The sequence below is a fragment of the Falco biarmicus genome, chromosome 4 (assembly GCF_023638135.1).
Source record: "Falco biarmicus isolate bFalBia1 chromosome 4, bFalBia1.pri, whole genome shotgun sequence".
Lineage (NCBI taxonomy): Eukaryota > Metazoa > Chordata > Aves > Falconiformes > Falconidae > Falco > Falco biarmicus.
The window spans coordinates 65,219,222-65,238,881 of NC_079291.1; the positions used below are offsets into that span (position 1 = coordinate 65,219,222).

At 50.1% G+C, this 19,660-nt stretch overlaps 1 protein-coding gene across 7 annotated transcripts in view; it reads right to left on the reverse strand.

Annotated features, from left to right (window-relative positions):
- Positions 1-15,329, reverse strand: part of DOT1L (DOT1 like histone lysine methyltransferase) — a 76,668-nt gene extending 61,339 nt beyond the window's left edge. For 4 of the 7 annotated variants that reach the window (XM_056335496.1, XM_056335494.1, XM_056335492.1 and 1 more), the window contains exon 1: positions 14,907-15,329. In XM_056335496.1, coding sequence (XP_056191471.1) covers positions 14,907-14,987 — 81 coding nt within the window. In that variant the 5' untranslated portion in view covers positions 14,988-15,329. Of the gene's footprint in view, positions 1-11,942; positions 12,057-14,906 lie in introns of those variants that run through there. The other 3 variants (XM_056335498.1, XM_056335497.1, XM_056335493.1) reach the window with 2 other exon arrangements.
- Between the last annotated feature and the right edge of the window lie 4,331 nt (positions 15,330-19,660).

The following is a 19,660-nucleotide window of genomic DNA, read 5'->3' on the forward strand; positions in this document are numbered from 1 at the left end:
GGGCTGATCTAGCATTCCCAGTAAACTGTGTTCCTGTATAGTAAGAATATGCTTTATCAACATAAGCACATTACACCGGAAAAGTGAATTCATGCTTATTCTAGCATAACCGTTTTCTCTGAAGAAGTTATTTTCTTCATTGATGGTTTTAGACAGTTTCAGTGGTCGCAGAATACATGGAGAAACCCCTTGTCCTATAGGTGTTCATGAACCTCCCCATGAATTACCAAAATTGCTTAATTAACAGATTCCTTTGTCTTGGATTAAAAAGTGAAAAATAAATTTAAAAAAAAAAAAAACACAACACAATGCACATCTACAACTACAGATCACCCAATTTAAGTGAGTGGTTTTACTAACACAACCTCATGTGGGAACTCCAGCCAGATGGGGCCTTTCCTGAGTTTAGTTTGTGTCATTATCTAGAAATAATGAAGTTGAAAACAGTTCCATATTTACTGCCGCTAAACTTCTAGCATTGGAACACTTCCCAAGTTTACTATACTCTATAACCAACGTATATGTTATAGACATATGGTCCAAGCAGACAAGCTCCCAAGATCTCATGCAAGTCTTGCAAACAAGATCAGGGATGATCACCTAACATTTCTTCAAAGCAGGGACAGCCATGGAAAACAGCGGAGGGAAGCGGGGGGGGGAAGAGCTAAAGGGCATCCAAAGCAGTTTCTCCTTCTTCAAAGAAACTTTCAGTCCCATTTCAGCATTACAGTTGTAAAGTTCATTAAGAATAGACATTAAACAGTACCAGCCATCACATCTGTATTCGTGCAACTGTTTCCGACAGTGATAAGTAAGGGAGTCTTCAGCAACTCAAAAGGCAGGCTGAACAGAAACCTCACCAAACCCACCAATCCCACTCCAACCAGCATCACCTCTGCCCATCACCCTTTCCAGCAGAGGCACTGGTTTTGGCCAGGCGCACAAATGAGCTCGGTGCAGCAGCTTGAACCCAAACTCTTCTACAGCCCCAGTGGCTGAACACTGAAACCAAGGAGGGACTGGCAGCAGCTCCCGCTGGCTGTGCTGCAACCACCGCAGCCGGACAAACCTCACACCCACCTCGGCCACCAGGCAAAACACGCTCAAGGATGGCCTGAAGCTTCTCCAATACAGCCATGGGTTGGGCTGGGGGGTGGGTTTTGGTGGTTTGGTTTGTTTTTGTTTTTATTTTAATTTGTTCAGGCTGCAGTGACCCATAACCAACACCAGCATGCCAGCTACACCTCTCGTGCAGGCGCGTTGTACGAGCACGTCATGTTTGACTTTGGCAGAGAGTCATCTGTGAGAGCACAGCTTTATGTGCATCTGCATCCGTCCTCGCAGTGCTTTGTCAGTAAAATATCCTGGTAAAGAGCCTCCTACAGACAGACTTGGCTATCAACCCTGAAATACACTGTGCAGAAGCCTTTTGGACGAGTCTCAAGAAGCATATCTGTTCTGTTTGCAGTCACGAGATGATACCACCGTACCCTCTGTCACGAAGAGAAGTTCCATTCATCCTCTGACTCTATCCAAGCTGTTCTCCCTCTGTCTTCCCCTACACGCTGATGGGAAGCATACTACGTGCTGCTCATTGGCCTGGCTGTACTTCTGCAATGTTCTTTGTATTTATGTAGTTTGAGAGGCCCTTGGAATCTTGAGCCACATAAATGGAAGCTATTTCATGAGACAAGACCTTATCTCTTTATTGTGGTCTATGCACTAAGTATTTAAAGTAAAAAGTTGCAGCCTATAGTAATTATTGGGAATGCCCAAAGCTATTCATAACAAGTTTATAATAAAGAAAAAAACTAAACACACATTAAAAGTTAGTTATTGCAGTCAATTCTCTCCAGCTGAACTTTACAGTAAAGACTTCTTATTTTCAACCTAAATGTTCAATTTAAAATTGAAATGTGAGCTCCCAGAGAAAATTCAATACTTTTTGCCAAGACATTTCATTGGAAAAATAATGGAAAGAAAGCAGACACTTTTTCAAAAGTCACTTGTAAGAGAATCCAATTTTCTATGGAAAACAGCGGAGAACAGTCTCAGCCAGCAAAACTGAACAGCTTCACAGTTCCGATTCTTACAACAGATTTCTCCATCCACATGTTACTACAACTCTAATCACAAGAGTTAAGGAGTTTGAAGCCAGAAACACACCCACTGCTATTACTTTTAGTACACTAGTGCCCAGAAGCCCTACCGGCACGCACGACTCCTGCTCACACACCATGCCCAGCTGAGTCCTCCTACAGAAATCAACAAGCTGCATTAGCAGTTCTGCCCTTTAGGACACGGAAATTAGGCTGTAGGGCAATTTTTAAGAGGCTGATCTTTCCCTTCACCTCTTCTCCAAAAGTTTCCCACCCCGAGGGTTCTCAGTTAGGAACTTTTCCTGCAGTTTAGGCTCAGCTCTCTGGTGGTGGGGGGCAGGGGGGGATAATGAACATTTCTGCGTGCTTCAGAGCTCGAGTCAGCCAGCCCTCTCCGTACAAAAGGCATTTTGTATGTGTATCTCATATTCTCGGATGTGTATCTCACAAATATCAGAAGCCCTATAATGTGGTTTTAAAGGCCAAACAAGACGGTGCCCAAAAGCTCTTTCCCAACATGTATTTTCATGCAAGCATTTTCTACAGTCAAATACTGTTTGTTTGTTAACCCAAATTTAAAAAAAAAAAAAAAAAAAAGAACAAAAAAAAAAATCAATAGGACCAGAACTTGTAAGTTCTCAGTAATACTCACAGCTATCACTCTTAACACCTACGTCAGAAAACGAAAGGAGCCCCATTCATACTATGCATGTGAACAGTACCAGACTCATTTCAGTTATCTATACATAACTTTGGTCTACAAAGCACCAAATTTTGAATAAAAATGGCTGAATCAGAAGTTTTGGTGGAACACTCTGCATGAGCAAGGTAAAGTGAAAATTACTCTTTGTTACATTTTTGCCACAAGCTAGCCATTAGAAAGGCTTGGGATGCACCCTGAACACAAAGCACTGCACACCCTTCCACCAGGTGTGGCTGTTTTGGTTACATGATCTTTTCAAGTTAACATCCCTTAGGATATCTGAATGGCATTATTTTGATATAATTCTGTATTCCAGTACTGTATCCTCTCAGGTGTGTTTGTGCAGGACTAGTTATCTCACAGTGCAACAATTCATACTCTAAAGTGAACCTCTAACCTAAAGCAATACATTTAAACATATGTTTCTTCCTCAAACACAAAGAACATGTTCAATTAAATTGGTCTGCCATCATTGCCTGAAGCAAGGAACAACACCCTAGTGCCCTTCCAAATCTACACCCTCTTAAATTTAGGTCCTTCTTATGAAACTATGCTTCTCCTCGGGGATAAGTGTAAGTTGGGGCTCAGGGGGGAACACTAAACTTCATTTCCTCCCACGCAGAGCAGGATCCTTGTGAGATCCGATCAGTCTGCACAGTGCTACACACTAAAGGTAGCAAAAAAGCCCAAGCCTGCAAACCTGAGAGGAGAACAAACGATTTGAAAATCTGGATGGGATCTTGAAAACAGAAATACAGCTCGTGCGCCTTCAACCAGTAGCTCTCAAAGCACCATACGCAGAACTCCAAGACTCCTTATCTGCTCCTCATAGATAGGAACATTTTTATGCATAGCTTTGACTGCCTGAGACTAAACTGTCCCACAGCAAAAGCAGTTCTTACCTTTGCAAAGCCAGTTTAGTTAGACCACATTTACGCCCCCAAAAACAGCCTGGATGGCCAAAGCAGCTCTTCAGGAATGTGCAAACAAGCTGCAGCCAAGCATTTGTGAAGGAGGAGGAAGATTTTTCCTACAAGCCTTTCGCTGTCCACCTAATGAATCCAAACAATTAAAAGAAAACAAAACCCGAAACAAGATGGTTACAAATAAATCAATGGCAACACTCATATACCTCTTAGCGATTGTCTTTAGATACCATTCTACTTCCAGTACTTCCACTAAGTAACACCGGCTCCCAAGTACTAAACACCAACAGAAGTCATTTTGAGTTACGGAATTCTGATCAACACATGATCTGCTTAACTCGCAAAACAAAAAGAGGTCAGTCTCACTAGCCCCTGGTTTTAAAGAACAGCTTGGTTGCCTGTAGTGGCAGCTCTCTCCCCAGGCAGTGGTCCATAAATCCAGAGGAGATGATGTTACAGCTGGAGACAAGATGGTTAGCAGAGATCAAAAAGATGGATTAGGAAAAGCTAATCAATCTTGCACAAGGCTAGTGGGACAAGTGCCTCTTTAATGTCCCCTAGGTTTCCTCCATCTGTGGAGGATGATAAGCATTTCTCTAGACACCAAGAAAGGCAATGTGAGCTACTGCAGCTGCAGCATCCCCACAGGAACCAGGAAAGCATCCAGCATTCTGCATGGCACATGGATGCCCTCAAAACCACTGCCTTCAGCCTGTCACAAATTTGCGCTCCTCTTCCCCCAGGGTTTAACTTAATTTACACCTTGTCTAGAAAGATTCACCAGTAAAGCTTCTTTGTCCAGAGCACCTCCATATTCAATACACCTGCAAAGAGCGGTTGACAAGAGCCTATGAAAAGCCAAAAGCAAAGTGCTTCCAGCTGCTACAGCAGCAAAGAGTTGCCTGCGGGCCAGCTGCACGAGAGGAAAGATCTCTGGCTCTGCAGCCCTGCCAGCTAGTGCCTTCAATCACCTCGCATTTTAACGTCTTTGCCTCATGCTCAAATGCTAGTGACACTTTGGGTAAGGAAAAGGGAAAGCCTGCGCTGTGCAATATTTCATATATTGTACAGCTAGACTTCATTTAATATTACCCCAAATCAAGACTGTGTCATTCAGCTTCCACAGCAACAAGGTAAGAAAATTTGTGCTTTGCAGGTGAGATGAGGACCAAGTCTTCTTTGAAGCACCCAATTACTGTCGTTCCATTCATCAAGAAAGTATAAGGACATTCACAAATATACATATATATTAGCACGTATAAAAAGAGATCTGCAGAGGACAGCTTGTCTGTTGTTTTCCTCCCAGCCTCAGAGAAGCAGCAGGGGAAGCAAGAGCTACCAAGGCTGCATTTTGAAACCCATCTCCCACAACGCAAGTGAGCAGACAAGGCTGATGTAGTTTCAGTAGCTATTAAGTTTACTGTCACACAAAACTAAATGGAAAACACGGAGAGCATTATAGCCTCCTTAACAACTACATAAGGATTTTTAAAGAAAAAAAAAAAAAAAAGTGTGGTCCAAGATCCAAAATATACTCAATTACTGAGTTAACAAAGGAACTAGGCATTAAAGAAGATGATCCAAATTGCTCCAGGTAATCCTTATAAAGCATGAGTACAGGTGATCCAGAACTTCTAGACAAGACAGTTGTAGATCTGGTTGCAACAGGGACTCGCACTTTCACTTGGCTGCCTAAACCACAATCAAACCATTTTGCCTTTCCACACAGTGATTCCAACTGTTGCTACGGACACTGCACAAATGCAAGAGGGAACGGTTCCCATGATAGTGTGTAGGAGGGTCTGTATAAATATATTAACATGCAATCACTCTGCTGGAGCATCTAAGGCAACATCCACATGGGACAGTTACAGGAGGATGACCTACTGGCTTTAGTCTGTGCAAAGCAGACACAGCCCTGACATTAGTAAGTAATAGTTCTATTATGCAAACAGACAGACTAGTTAAAAAAAAAATATATATATATATCCAAAATGTCTGTATTGGAATACATAGGGGAATACAATTATGTTGGTAAACCGGTGCCTTGCATTGGTATATCCTATTGCCCTTTCAGTTAAGTTTTAGGCAATTACAAACTGTTCCCACAGTACGACAGCTGGAGGGAGCACGCGGATGCCGTAGCGATCCCAGTGGCTGAAGCAGCACTATGTGTACATGCGAAAGAGTCCAGTGTTTGCTTTTTCTGGGACAGAGCGGACTACTGGGCTTTCACTCGAATCAACAAGGCAGGCGGCCCTACCATCATTTCACCCAGTTTAAGCCAATGCAGCCACCTGCCTTGCCACTGCTTCCCTGAGAGCTGCTTCTCGCTTTGGGCCAGTGGTGTCTGTGCGTGCGCACATGGCCAAGTCAGGGGAGGCCCAAGCTAAAACCAAACATTTTCGGTATTTTGGTGTAATTATCTTTCAACCAGATCAGCTCACCACAGCGTAGTAAGGGTAAGGGCAGCTTAGACGCAACAGCAAGTGGACAGAGATGGGAAGAGTTATTTCTGCCTGCAGAGATATCAGTTTCAAACTGTCACCTAACCATTAATGAAGAAATAACCCTTCCACTAGCACTAACTGGAGAGGTGGGGGGGAAGCAGAAAAGAAAACAGCCATACACATCCACGCCGCCAGAAACAAACCTTTATGTGAAACCTATGCAAAGGGTTGCTGCTGCTAGAAACGAATAGCCGGTCCTAAAATCGCTGTTGCTGAAATTGACGACCGTATCCTTCCCAAGCCCACAGCTTTCCTGCAGCCCTGGTGGGTGCTGGAAGCTCGTGGCACACCCTGGCCCTTGGGTCAGCACTTGCTGATCCCCACCTCCTGCAAGGAAAACTGGCAGGCCAAGGGCATCCTGGGTGAGAAAGCAACATCTTAAGCAACGCCTTTACATTCTGTAAAGATAATTCAGCCTTGGACAGCTCAGAAATTTTGCTCCTACTTAACAAGCATAAATATTCTACAGAACAGAAGTTAGCAATAAAACCCTGTAATCTTTCTGAAGCCTACTGAGCGCCTAAAGAAAGATGCTTTGTGAGGTACAGAAGAAAAATATGAATGGTTACAGTTTTCCCCCCCATAAGCTTCGACTTGTGCTGCAGAGCAGTGCTACAAGCCACATCCAGTGCAGCCTCTGAACAGTACACATGAAATTCCAAGGGCCAACCATTTCTAAAAGCTTCCATTTTAAAGACCTGTGAACAACCCTACAGTGTGTTGCAAATGACTGTTTGTTCTAACAAGCAGCGGCCGGACCCAGGCAGACCCCAATCCCCAGCTTCCCAGGGTCAGCGGCCACCCTGTGCTGGAGCACCTCGTAGCTCAAGTACCGAAGGGCTTTGTTGCCAACAGATATGCAAACAAGAGGTAATCACCTGCAACCCTGTGGAAATCCAGCCGGGGAAAGAAAAAGCCGTCTTGAAAGCTCAAGCTTTTTAGAATTTCACAAGTCAAACACTAATAATATTGCTGAGCTCGAAGAAGTAAACGGCAAATTGACACCAAAACCTCAGGAAACTGCCCTTTGGTGCTACACAAAAAATATCAGAAAGTTTCTCAACTGCAGAAGCGGTATTAAAATCCATTAATTTTTACTAAGAAAGCTATTCAGAATTTTCCACAGTGCCTTGGTTTTTTTAAAGTTCCCAATGCTCCCTAAGTCTGTTTTCAGTTGTCCCTCCAACTTTTAATCCAACACTGAAAAGTTCTTTCAGTGCAGATTTTTAGGAAACTCTCATTCACTCATGAAATGAGACAAAACAAAATACTCAGAACAGGAACTTTCTTGTTATTCATAGATCTGTTCATATCTATGAAGCCATCATTTCCTGCTGTAAAATATACTCACCCTCTTCCTATGCTCTAAAAATAGTACCTACTCAATTTGACATCTATAGCAGCATGTGGCCAATATCTTCCTATATTCAGTTTTCTTTCTTGCTCCTCTTAGTTTTGTCTTATCTTTAATAATTACTACAAAAGTACATATATTTTGTTCACAATTCCTAATACAAACTTGTCCTGCTTCTGTGGATCTGGATCGTTCTGTTAGGAAGGAGAAAATAAATTAAGCGAAAATATTTTAAATATGTTGAGAAACTTTATTATTATCAATCTGTGATAAATACACTGTAAGGGACCAAAAAGCACCCCACCTCCGGTCCTTGTCTTGATCATTACAGTAAAAAGCTTTAGTCAGGCACTCAAAGGTTAACTGAAAGCAGGAAGAAAAAAAAAAAAAAAGGCAGCAAGGCAGTATGAAAGGGGAAAAAGAAAGAAGGAAGAGTACAAAAGTAGACATATGGATGTCTGGGGAGAAGGGTGATTAAATTTCCCATAAATCTTGCATACCAAGAGGTAAGATATTTTGCCTAAATTCCCAGAAGAAACACAATTCAGTCACATATCTGAGACTTGAAAGGATAATCATCTCCATATATATTAAGGCTGCCATGAAGGACAAGAGTTGGAGTTGCATGTGGTGGCACGGATTTCCCTTGGCACACTAAAAGCTTTCAATACTGTGTCCGACTGTAACTGATGGGTGAATTTTAGGTAGATAAATTTGAATTATCCTAGTTTGGAACTTTGGCTAGAACAGGAACATTAATCCACACTCATCTGCTGATAGAAGTTGGGGGGAGGGCAAGAAATCCTGAACAGCTACTCTGTCTTTCAAGTGTTACCTTTCAGATAATTCAGTGATATGAAAAATAAAGACTACTGCGGTCTTAAGATGCACTGTAAGAGACAACTTTCACTTTTCATACAGAAATACTAAGGAAAAAAGTGTAAGTTAACTGAACTCATGATTTACATTGCATCCAATGGGTCAGAGCTTTGAACAAAAGCCAGTCTGAAAACTGAACAAGTACCAATTGTCACTCGTAGCAAGTTATACTTCAAAGGGTAAAGCCCAGAAGAAAACTGCTATTCTGTAATAACCACGTGCTGCACAATTAAACGCTGTACAGTTATGGTCTTCCTCACCTTGTGAGGCCACCTCACCTCCCAACAGCACATAGCTGGGCTTCCTTTGGCATTTGTGTGAGCAGAAAAGCACAGAAAAAATGATGTAACTGTGCCAACTCTGTCGTTGCTTCTGGTTTTTTGCTGGGCAGTAGAGAAACCCAAGTACTTTTGAAATTACCAAGTCAATTATTTCCCAGTTGTACACTATTCACTCTTCCCCACTCCATGTCGGTTTAGAACTGGGGAGGGTACAGGGGTGTTGAGAAATCGGAAGTCTGCTGAAGTTTTCAAACCTGTTCTTTACTAGAGAAGTTTCTATAAGCAATTAGTCATCCCCCACAAACATTTCCCAACAAGCTGCATCGACAGCATCTCTTAAATCAGAGAAAATCCCCTAACCTCTGCCACCACTGCCGAATTTCTGGGCGCTTACTCAGGGTGTGAGGAGGTTTTGCCTGGCAAAGTCAGCTCAACAGTTTCCCCTGCTCACCACCCCCTCCTTTGTACCAGCACCGCTGCCCTGGGAAGGCAGCATGAGTCAGATTACAGATCAGGGCGGCTGTGAAAACACTGGAACATTTTTTTCCAGCCCAGATATTTTCAGCGATCCAGTTCACAGAGCCGCCCCACACACAGCTCCACTGCAGCACAGCAGAGGGTCTGCCACCACGCCTGGAACTGCAGGCAGCAGCTGATGGGGCAGCTTCACCATGCTCTCGCTCCGGCACCCTACCTTCTCCCTCCAGCACGGATCCATCCAAGGGAAAAACCACACGCAAGTGCAAAACGTGGAACTGCTTTCCATCAGCTCATCCCGCCAGAGTGTAATGGAGCCTGTAGTAAGGGCAGGGCTGGATCCGTGCAGGGGAAACAGCGAGAGCAAGTGGCTGATGAAAGGAGACAGGGGACCACCCCTCAGCAGTGGCCTGCAGCTCCAACAGGGTAGGCGCAACACAGCAGAGACCAGTTTAGGTCCAGTTTCTTCCTAAATGGATCTTACCGTTCCGTGCCATGGCACTCAGCTTCAGCGACGGCTCCCACACCTACCTCACACTGTCTGAGAAGTCAAAGCTAGTCATCAGAAAAACTATTCCCAGTAACGCTGAGTGACACACACAGAAAAAGGCACTAAATTCTTAAACAAGGTTTGTTATTCATCTCTACCGCTGATCTTTAATTTCAAAGGTGACACTCCCTGCTGGGCTGTGATTTTCATTATCACTGCCTGCCCTTGAGCTTTTTGTGTGCAGCACATTCCTTTAGTGACAGAATGGTATCAGCTGTATGGACTGGTGGAGGGAGGGGGTGAAAAAAAAAAACAAAAACAGAAAGAAAACAAAACAACCCCACACCACACACACACACTCACACCCTGCTCCCTTCCACCTGTACAAAGTCCAGTATTATCAAGCTTGTATCCCATCACTCCTCGGTAGCAGGCACACACACACCTCTCCTACAGCTGCAGGGCGATGCTCTGACAACACCCAATTAGCCAACGAGAATTTTTTGCCATTACAGCTGAGTGGAAAGTCAGCAGCAAAGAGGAGGAACACAGACAAATCAATGAATTATTCAAACCAGACTTATTGTCACTGTTGCTAATTTGGAGGCTTAAGCTTCAGCAGCGCACGGCAGAGGTACCGCACCCTGGTAAGATGTGCACAACGGCACAGCCAGGACTGTCCCCTCCTGGGACTGGGTCTAGGGCCTGAGATTTCCAGGCTGGAACACAGGATCAAAACTGGTAAAAGACCCAGAGCGTAACCTTACTGGGATCCACAGCAGCTTGCCCGTCAGCAGCCAGGGCTGCAGGACGATTCCCAGGCACTATCACAACACAAATGCCTAACGAGTCAACCAGGGAATGGGGGAACACAACACACACAAACCTGACTCACACAAGGGTTTGCAGTTGTCTTTTGGGGAAACGCTATTCAGCAGGCAAACAACAGGAAGGCCTACCACACGAAAAGAGCAAGGCAAGACAAGCAGATGCCCAATTCTGAAACTTGAAAGGATGTGCACACTATTTAACGTGACAGGCAGCGAGTCATTTGCAGCCAGCTGGGTGAAGGACACGGTGCCACACCATCATCAGCCACTCAAAGCCAACACCCGTGTCACCTCCCCTCTCTCATCACCTGGCTGTGCCTCCCCGTTCCCCCTTTGTCAGCACTGACACTGTGATCACGCTGCAGACCCGTTCAGGGCAAGCCTAAAGGAGGAGATAAATGAACCACAGTCTTCCCTTACTGATGCACACGGTACCAGAAAACAGGCTCTTCCACATTCACAAACACATACATTTGCAATAGGGTGCAGTTCAGCAAACATCAGTTTTGGTGACAATTAGCTTCAGCAGCTCTGAAGCCTCCTGTTGCTCAGTTCCGTGTGCAAGCAAACCCTCGCTGGTCCCAGAGATACATCAGCAGAACCAGACCAGACCAGACTGTGGAACTGATGCAGATAAAAAAAAAAACAAACAAACAAAAAACCCACAAAACACAGCAAAAAACCAAAAACACAATATAAAAACAAAACAGAACAACAACAAAAACTCTACCCCAGACACCTTTTTACACACACACACACCCCCGTAGGCTGGGACTCCTTAAGCAGGAACTGTTGTCAAGAGAAGTTCAAAGTGCAACCTCAGACACCTCACAGATTAAGCAGAGCTTATCACGATATGAAAAAACTCCACCGTTAAACCTAATAAATATTCAGATTTAACTATAGTAAAAGCCAGAGACAAGAGAGTGAACCAATTTAAAAGACAGTTCTCTGGAATAAGCCTAAATATCTGCAAGTCTTAGAACTACAAGGGGACTTCAGCCCTTGTATCCATCAGATCTAAGTAATGAGTACCAAGTCGTGCACATCAATACCTGAAGGATGACTACAAATGCCATCCCCTGTCAGCATTAGCCTATTTAAGACGACCTAGATCCATTAACTCTGCTCCTCGCCCATCTGAGCACATTACGCATTTCCTTTATCCAGGCCCGTACCTCACCCGATACGAAAAATCAAAATTTTTAACGCAGTATCACTGGTCTCTGACAACCTAACGCAAACAAAAAAATGGGGCAGGTATGTGGGAGTCAAGGAGCTAAGCAGCATACAAAAGAATAAACTCACTTCAGCTCTGATTAAGCAGGGCACTCATAAAAACAGAGGTCAACATCAGAAAATATTTTGTGAGTCATGAGGAGAGATTACTCACCATGCACTATTCAACTTACTCATCACAGTGTGCTACGGACAGAACTGCTCACCATGTATTCATTAGGAAACCGTGGCCTTTCCTTTGAGAAAAGCAGAAGGCGGGGGAAAGAGTCATACTTTCAGTTTTGTATGTAAGCCAGTGGGAGGCTGTATCTGCAACACCAATGCTCTCTCCTCCCACGGCCCTAATTAGACTGGTAGGGAAATACATGTTTCACATCACCCTCCCAGGCTCTTTTAGCATCCCAACAAGCACCAGTTTGTCAGCTGAGCTATTATGCAAACTCAGCAGTCTGAGGAGACCCCACTTTTCCTATTATACATGAAATAAGCAGCGTTCCTGCAGTAAATAGATGCGTTATTAATCCAGGCATCCATTAATACGAGAGATTAGACCCTTAGCCTTTTACACAGCAATACCGATGCCGCTAATTTAAGATGTAGTAAGAGCACAAAAATAGCCAAGTTACTCAATGCAGGGTTACATCACGCAGCAGTGCTCATCAAGCAGCAGGTCTACAATACCACTCGGCCTCTAATGTTGGGAAAGATGATTCCCTGCCGTTCCTGGCGCTCTCCACAAAAATAATTAGCGAGGACTGCAAGCCTCCCCTCCCCTTTCTCTCCAGCTCCCTTTGGAAAATATATCTCACGGCATACAACAGGAAGCACCGAGAATGCTGCTAAATAAAACTACTTGAAGTGGTTTCCCCCCGCCACCCCCCCCCTCCAGGTATCCCACCTTGCTTCCTAGGAACCAAGCAGCAGAAAGAGTGGTGAAACTAAGAAATGTTCTGCTTACGTCAAACAGAGCTGAGCTCTGAAACCACAACGGTACATATACCCTGCTGCCAACTCAAGGCTGAGCCAACGAGGGAAAGAAAGTCTACAGTTCAGCAAAGTACAATGTTAGCAGGCCAAACGCTGCCGTGTACAGAGAGAAGGATTTATTTCTAAAGCTCCAGAGTTCATCCGCTGCTGCAAAGGCCAGAGCCGCAAGCGGCGTGCGTGTGTGTGCCTGCATGCCCACGCTCGCAGTCGCACGCTTCTCTAATACGCGGTGTGATCTTTCCACCAAAACTGCAGAACAGAATATTGATTGGCTCCAGATGACCCATCCGCTTCTGTATTACTGTGGAAAAATTTGCAACACAAAGAGGCCGGTTTAACAGCAGGATGTACAGTTTTCCTTAACACATGCACATAGCACATGTGGATAAGCATCCCGGCCCGTTGTACTTCTCATTCACTGGGAAAGAAATTCTATGTACCGTGCCATCTTCACAAGCGGCTGCCCAGGTTCTCCTAAATTAACTAAACCCTTACTTCCCATGCTGCAAAAAGCAGCACTGAAACACACGTTTTAAGGCGGGGTGGGGGTGTTTGAGGTTACAGTTTGAGGAGGGTTATTTGTTAAGCCTGTAGGAAGTTTTATGAATCTACATAAAACCATTCCTTCATTCCAGATTAATCCCTAACCTATGTAATCTTTAACCTATGCTTCACGCAACCTGCTCGGAGATGCAAGTTAATAATTGGCCACACGAAGAAAACCGAACTGGACATCGTTATACTTTCAGTTTCTGTCAATTTAAGCAGAGCCCGCGCCCGCGAACACACACAGACACGAATGACAGAGCTGCCCAAACAGGAAAGGCTGCATTAACCAGCGTGTGCTGGAGGCTCCAGCGCCGGGAGCAGCCGATGAAAACAGCACGCCAGTATACATGGAGGATGTTTGGGAAACCATAGATAAAGCAACAGCACCGAAAGGCAGGCAGGAGATACGAACACGCAGCCATCTCCCCTGCCACAAGCAATATATTTCTAATCATTCACACACAAGCGCGTCACGATTGCCAAGCGAGCAACAATATCAGCCGCCCCAGCCTGTGTGTCCCAGCATGTTCTCCCCGCGCAGCAGCACACGTACAAGAGCAAAGCCTGAAACACAAGGGATCATCAACAGCACCCAGGCCAAGTAAAACAGAGAGATTTTTTTTTTTCCTTTCACGAACTGCTCTCAGAGGTGCTACCAACAGTTAAGAGTGGAAAATCGTCCAAGGGCTGGTACAAACCCTGCAGGCGTTAGAAAAACACCAAGGCAAAACCTCCGACGCCTTTCGCCTCTCGTGAGATTTTCGCCCATTGGCACATGGACATTGTTATCAAGGTCACACATCTCCCACCCGGGGCTCGGGAGAGGCAGGAAAAAAAGTCAGGCAAGTTGGAGAAAAACGGCGGCTCGTGTCACCGAGCGGGGACAAGTGACATTTTCTGGGGAAGCATGCGGATTACGGCTGCCATCAACTGACAAACCTGACTTGAATTCTTGTTCAGCCGAAATAAAAGAGAAGCTCCAAGGGCACCCGTTGGAGGGAGGCGGCAGCAGCAGCACCGACACTCAATTAACCTCCCCGCAATTAACGCTTCTCTTGATTATTTCCACATATCACGAGGGGGGGGGGTGCCCCCCGACCACCCGCAGCCGTGGGTGATGGGGGCGATGTTTACCATCCCGGGAGCCCCCTCCTCGCCACCCCGCTGGAAGCAGCCCTGGTTATTAACCAGTTACACCAGCTGAGGAAAAGACGAAAACTTTTCATTAACCAGTCCTCCTCCTCCCCGCCCTTCGGTTTAGTCAACCAATTATAAAAAGAAATTGGGGATTTGAGTTGCAGGAGAGCGGCGGCGGCGCCCCGGGCCGGGCAGCCCCTCACCCTCCACCCGCCGCTCCGGGGGGGCTCCCGCCCGGCCAGCGCTCCCGGGGAAATAACGCCAATTACTCCCGTTCCCGGGGAAATAACGCCAATTACTCCCGCTGCCGGGAAGGGGACGCATTAACAGATTGATTAACAAGTGACAGGGAGCGCTGAGGGGGGGAAGGGGCTGGGGGCCGCCGCGGGTGGCCGGGCCCGGGCGGCGCTGACAGGGCAGGTGCCGGGGCCGGGGCCATACTCACGTAGACGGGCAGCGGCCAGGGGTAGACGGCGGGCTCGGCTCCCACGGGCGACTTCAGCCGCAGCTCCAGCCTCTCGCCCATGTCGGCAGCCGGAGGAGGAGGAGGAGGCGGCGGCGGCCCCGCACCATGCTAGAGGGGCCGGCCGGGGTGGGGTGTGGCGGCCGGGCCCGGCCGGGGGGCGTGTGCGAGGTGAGGCGGCGGTACGGGGAGGGAGGGAGGAAGGGGAGGAGGAGGAGGGGGGGGGAGCGGCGGGGAGGGGAGGCCGGTACCGGCGGGGGCGCCCGTTCCCCCTCAGCCTCCCTCTATTGTCGTTAGCGGCTCGCGGGGCTCTCCGGCGCCGCCGCCATCTTGGGCCGGCGTGAGGCAAAGCACAATGAGGCGCCGGGGCCGGGCCGGGCCGGGCCCGACCGACGCGCCAGACGCGGGGAGGGGAGGGAGGGAAGGGGGGGGCGGGGAGGGGGGGGGCGCGGCCTCACGCTCCCTCCCCCCTGTCCTCAGCTGCCCTCCCCGCGCGCGCCCCCGCCGCGCGTGACACCCGCGCGCCCCCGCGCGGGGGGGGGGGCGCGCGTGGTGTCACGCGCGGCGGGGGCTCGCGCGGGGCTGGGGCGCTGCGGTCGGGCACCGGTTGGAAACCCCCGGGGGCGCGACGGGGCGAGGCCAGCACGTTGCACACGCGTAGCACGGCCGGGCTGCGGGGCCACGCGTGTGTGTGACGGGGAGGTGACAGTGCATGGCTGGAACACCCGTGTGATAGTGCATAGCTGGAACACACATGTGAGTGTGATAGTGCACGGCTGGAACACACGTGTGATAGTGCATAGCTGGAACACACGTGTGAGTGTGATAGTGCACGGCTGGAACACACTTGTGAGTGTGATAGTGCACGGCTGGAACACCCGTGTGATAGTGCATAGCTGGAACACACGTGTGAGTGTGATAGTGCACGGCTGGAACACACGTGTGATAGTGCACGGCTGGAACACACGTGTGATAGTGCACGGCTGGAACACACATGTGAGTGTGATAGTGCACAGCTGGAACACATGTGTGAGTGTGATAGTGCACGGCTGGAACACCCATGTGATAGTGCAAGGCTTGCACCACATGCTCAGGTGGCCATGCAACGCTGGAACACCCCATGTGATAGTGCACGGCTGGAACACCCGTGTGAGTGTGACAGTGCAAGCAAGGCTGGAGCTTCCCCCTGTGATAGTGCAAGGCTTGCATGCTGTGCTCAGGTGGCCATGCAAGGCTGGAACACCCTGTGTGATAGTGCATGGCTGGAACATGCGTGTGATAGTGCACGGCTGGAACATATGTGTGATAGTGCATGGCTGGAACACCTGTGTGAGTGTGACAGTGTGAGGCTAGAGCTCCCCATGTGATAGGGCAAGGCTTGCACACCATGCTCAGGCGGCTGTGCAAGGGTAAAACACCCACGTGAGTGTGACAGTGCAAGGCTGGAACACTCCATGTGATAGTGCAAGGCTTGCATGCTGTGCTCAGGTGGGCGTGCAAAGCTGTAACACTACTTGGAACACAGCGCTTGGGTGGGCGTGCAAGGCCGCAATGCCCCGTGTGACAGTGCAAGGCTTGCACACTGCACTCATGCAGCTGTGCAAGGCTGGACCACCCCGTGTGACAGTGCAAGGGTCACACACAGCACTCACACAGCTATGCAAGGCTGGAGCTCCCCATGTGACAGTGCAAGCGTTACACGCAGTGCTCCGGTGGCCGTGCAAGCCTGGAGCGCCATGTGACAGTGCAAGGCTGGAACCCTCCCCGTGACGGCACAAGGCTGGCATGCAGTGTTTGGGTGACCGTGCAAAGCTGGAGCAGCCCATGTGAGGGTGCAAGGCTGACGCACTGAATTCGAAGGATTGTGCAAGGCTGGTGTGCCCCATGCAATGTCACGAGGCTGGCACACAGCGCTTGGGTGGCCGTGCAAGGCTGGCGCGCCCCGTGCAACATCGAGGTCACTAAAGCAACAGAACATGCCCATGTGCCGCGTGGCTGCTGGTGCAAAGTCTTCGCACAAGTGACAGCATGAGCTTTTCACAAGACGCGTGTGACTCAACCGGGGGCACCCGAGGGGCTCCATGTGGCTCCAGGTAGGAGCTTCAGTGGGGGATGGGGACCCCCAGCCCGCGGCCTCGCACCAGGGCAGCACCCGCGTGTCAATCGGTGCATCTTTTGGCGGGGCCGGGGCACCAGGGTCCATCGCCCACAAACGGAGGCACAGAGAGCAGCGATAGGGGGCCCGGCAGCTGCTGCTCCCTAAGGCAACTACAGCCTTACAACCCAGCGTAACCCGGTAGCAGGACTGTGCAAGGAGGCCATGATGTCCCCTGGCATCTCTGTAGGTGCCCAGCTGTGTCCGCAGCTGGGCGATAAAAGCTGAGCGATAACGTCAGGCCAGAGCTTCCCCTGCCGGTGCGGTCTGTGGGTGCTGATGTCCCTTGTTTGGGGACCTGTGGGTGCCCTGAGGTGCAGGGACACCTGGGTGGGGTGTGGGGACACCTGGGTGCCCTGCCACCCCGTCCTGGGTTGCGGGGACACCTGAGTGGGTTGCGGGGACATCTGGGTGCCCTGCCACCCTGCTCTGGGGTTTGGGGACACCTGGGTGCCCTGCCACCCTGTCCTGGGTTGCAGGGACACCTGGGTGGGGTGTAGGGACATCTGGGTGCCCTGCCACCCTGCCCTGGGGTTTGGGGACACCTGGGTGCCCTGCCACCCTGTCCTGGGTTGCAGGGACACCTGGGTGGGGTGCAGGGACATCTGGGTGCCCTGCCACCCTGCTCTGGGGTGCAGGCGCTGTCCCCCTCCAGCTATAGGCAGAGCCCCGGTGCCCCATCCCCACGCATGACAGGGACACAGCCCCATGGTGGGGTGGGACATGGGGGCCTCCTGCTGCTGGGGCTCCTCCGCTTGTGGGGACAAGAAAATCCCAGCCGGAGGAAGCGTTGCCGCAGCTCCCCCAAACCAGCTGCGGCACTGGGGACCCCGGCAGGTGCAGCCGCGGTGGCCGACGCAGGATTCCCACCCACCGGCGACACCGGGGTCACCTCGCCCCACGCTGGCACCTTGGCAAAGGGACGGTGCACCCCGACGCCCACCACTGACTCAGCCACCCTCGGTGGTGACACCGGCTCCTGGCAGGGTGTGTGCCCACCTGCGGCGCCCCAGGGTCCTGGTGGTGCACACGGGCATGATCCCCCCAAGAAGGGGCAGGCTCCGTGCCGAAGGTCTCAGCAGGACCGCAGGAGCTGCCATCATCGCTGCGTCGCAGCAGTTGGAGCCGACCACAGCTGCCAGTCTCAGCCCTGGTGCGGGGGCAGGAGTGTTTCCAGTGGGGGTGGTGGGCTCAGAGCTCCAGCAGGTGAAGCACCTGCACCCCCGGGTCGGCTGGGAGCCCTCAAAAGCAGCCGCTGCCATCCCAGCAGGTGATTTTTCAGGCTGTGGCACATGGGTGCAGTGCCCAGTGCCTCGGGGCTCTCCAGCCCTCAGCTTGGTGGCAGGTGGTTCTGAGGGAAGAGCACCCAACGCCACTGCAGCACCAACAGCCTCACTGCACCCCGCTCCCACCCCACGCCCACTGGAGCGGGGGGATTGCATGCCACATGCGGGTTTCCATTTGAGGGCTGGAAAAGCAGCAGCAAGCCCATGTCTGCTGGGGATGAGCATCCCTGCAGGACAGGAGCATCCCGCATCTGCTGGGGATGAGCATCCTGATGGGACAGGAGCATCCCACATCTGCCGATGATGAGCATCCCTGTGGGACAGGAGCATCCCACATCTGCCAGGGAGAAGCATTCTGATGGGACAGGAGCATCCCGCGTCTGCTGGGGATGAGCATCCCTGTGGGACAGGAATATCCTGCATCTGCTGGGGATGAGCATCCTGGTGGGACAGGAGCATCCCGCGTCTGCTGGGGATGAGCATCCCTGTGGGACAGGAATATCCTGCATCTGCTGGGGATGAGCATCCTGGTGGGACAGGAGCATCCCGCGTCTGCTGGGGATGAGTTCCCTGTGGGTCCAGAGCATCCCAAGGCAGCGCTCGCAGCCTGGGCCGGCATTGCTGAGCCTGAGCTCGGCTCCCGCGTCCTGCCGACAGCTTCTGGAAGGAGCCGGCCTTTCCCCACCAAAGCAGCGGTGGAAGTTGTGCTGGAAGCGGGGGGCTGGGGACACCCCGCTCAAGTTCTCGCTTTCTCAGCCCAGGATCGGTAAACACGGCGCGGGGCAGGATGCTTTTGCCATCTGTCTCTCCTGGCTGTTGCCCCCCACGTACTAATCTCATCTCCCTTTTCCCCTGATGGAGAGGATGTGGGTCAGCTGCAAACGTGCTGGGGAGGCTGGGGGGCCACCTGCCACGGTGCCAGGGTCCGCACCAGCCCACGGTGTCCCTGCTCTGCTGTAACGACATCTCTCCCCCTGTGCTGGGCTACAACTCTGGGGCCAGGCAAGGCCACCAGAGCCCAGCGGGCTTTTGCCGAGTCCTTCGGGATCCCGCTCCCTCCGCCTTGACAACGCACGGAGACGCCCAATATTTGGGCTGAAAAGCAGCATCATGGCCTGGGTCACAGGCGCCATGCTCCTGCTCCTGTTACCCTGGTGGCGCCGCGTGGGCAGGTGGGGGATGCACCGTGCCTGAAACGTATCCCGGCAGCGCTGCGTGCTGGAGCGGGATATTTCCTGGCGAGGTGTTCTGTGCATGGTCTAACATCTGTGCTTTTCAACAGGTCGCTGTCCTCC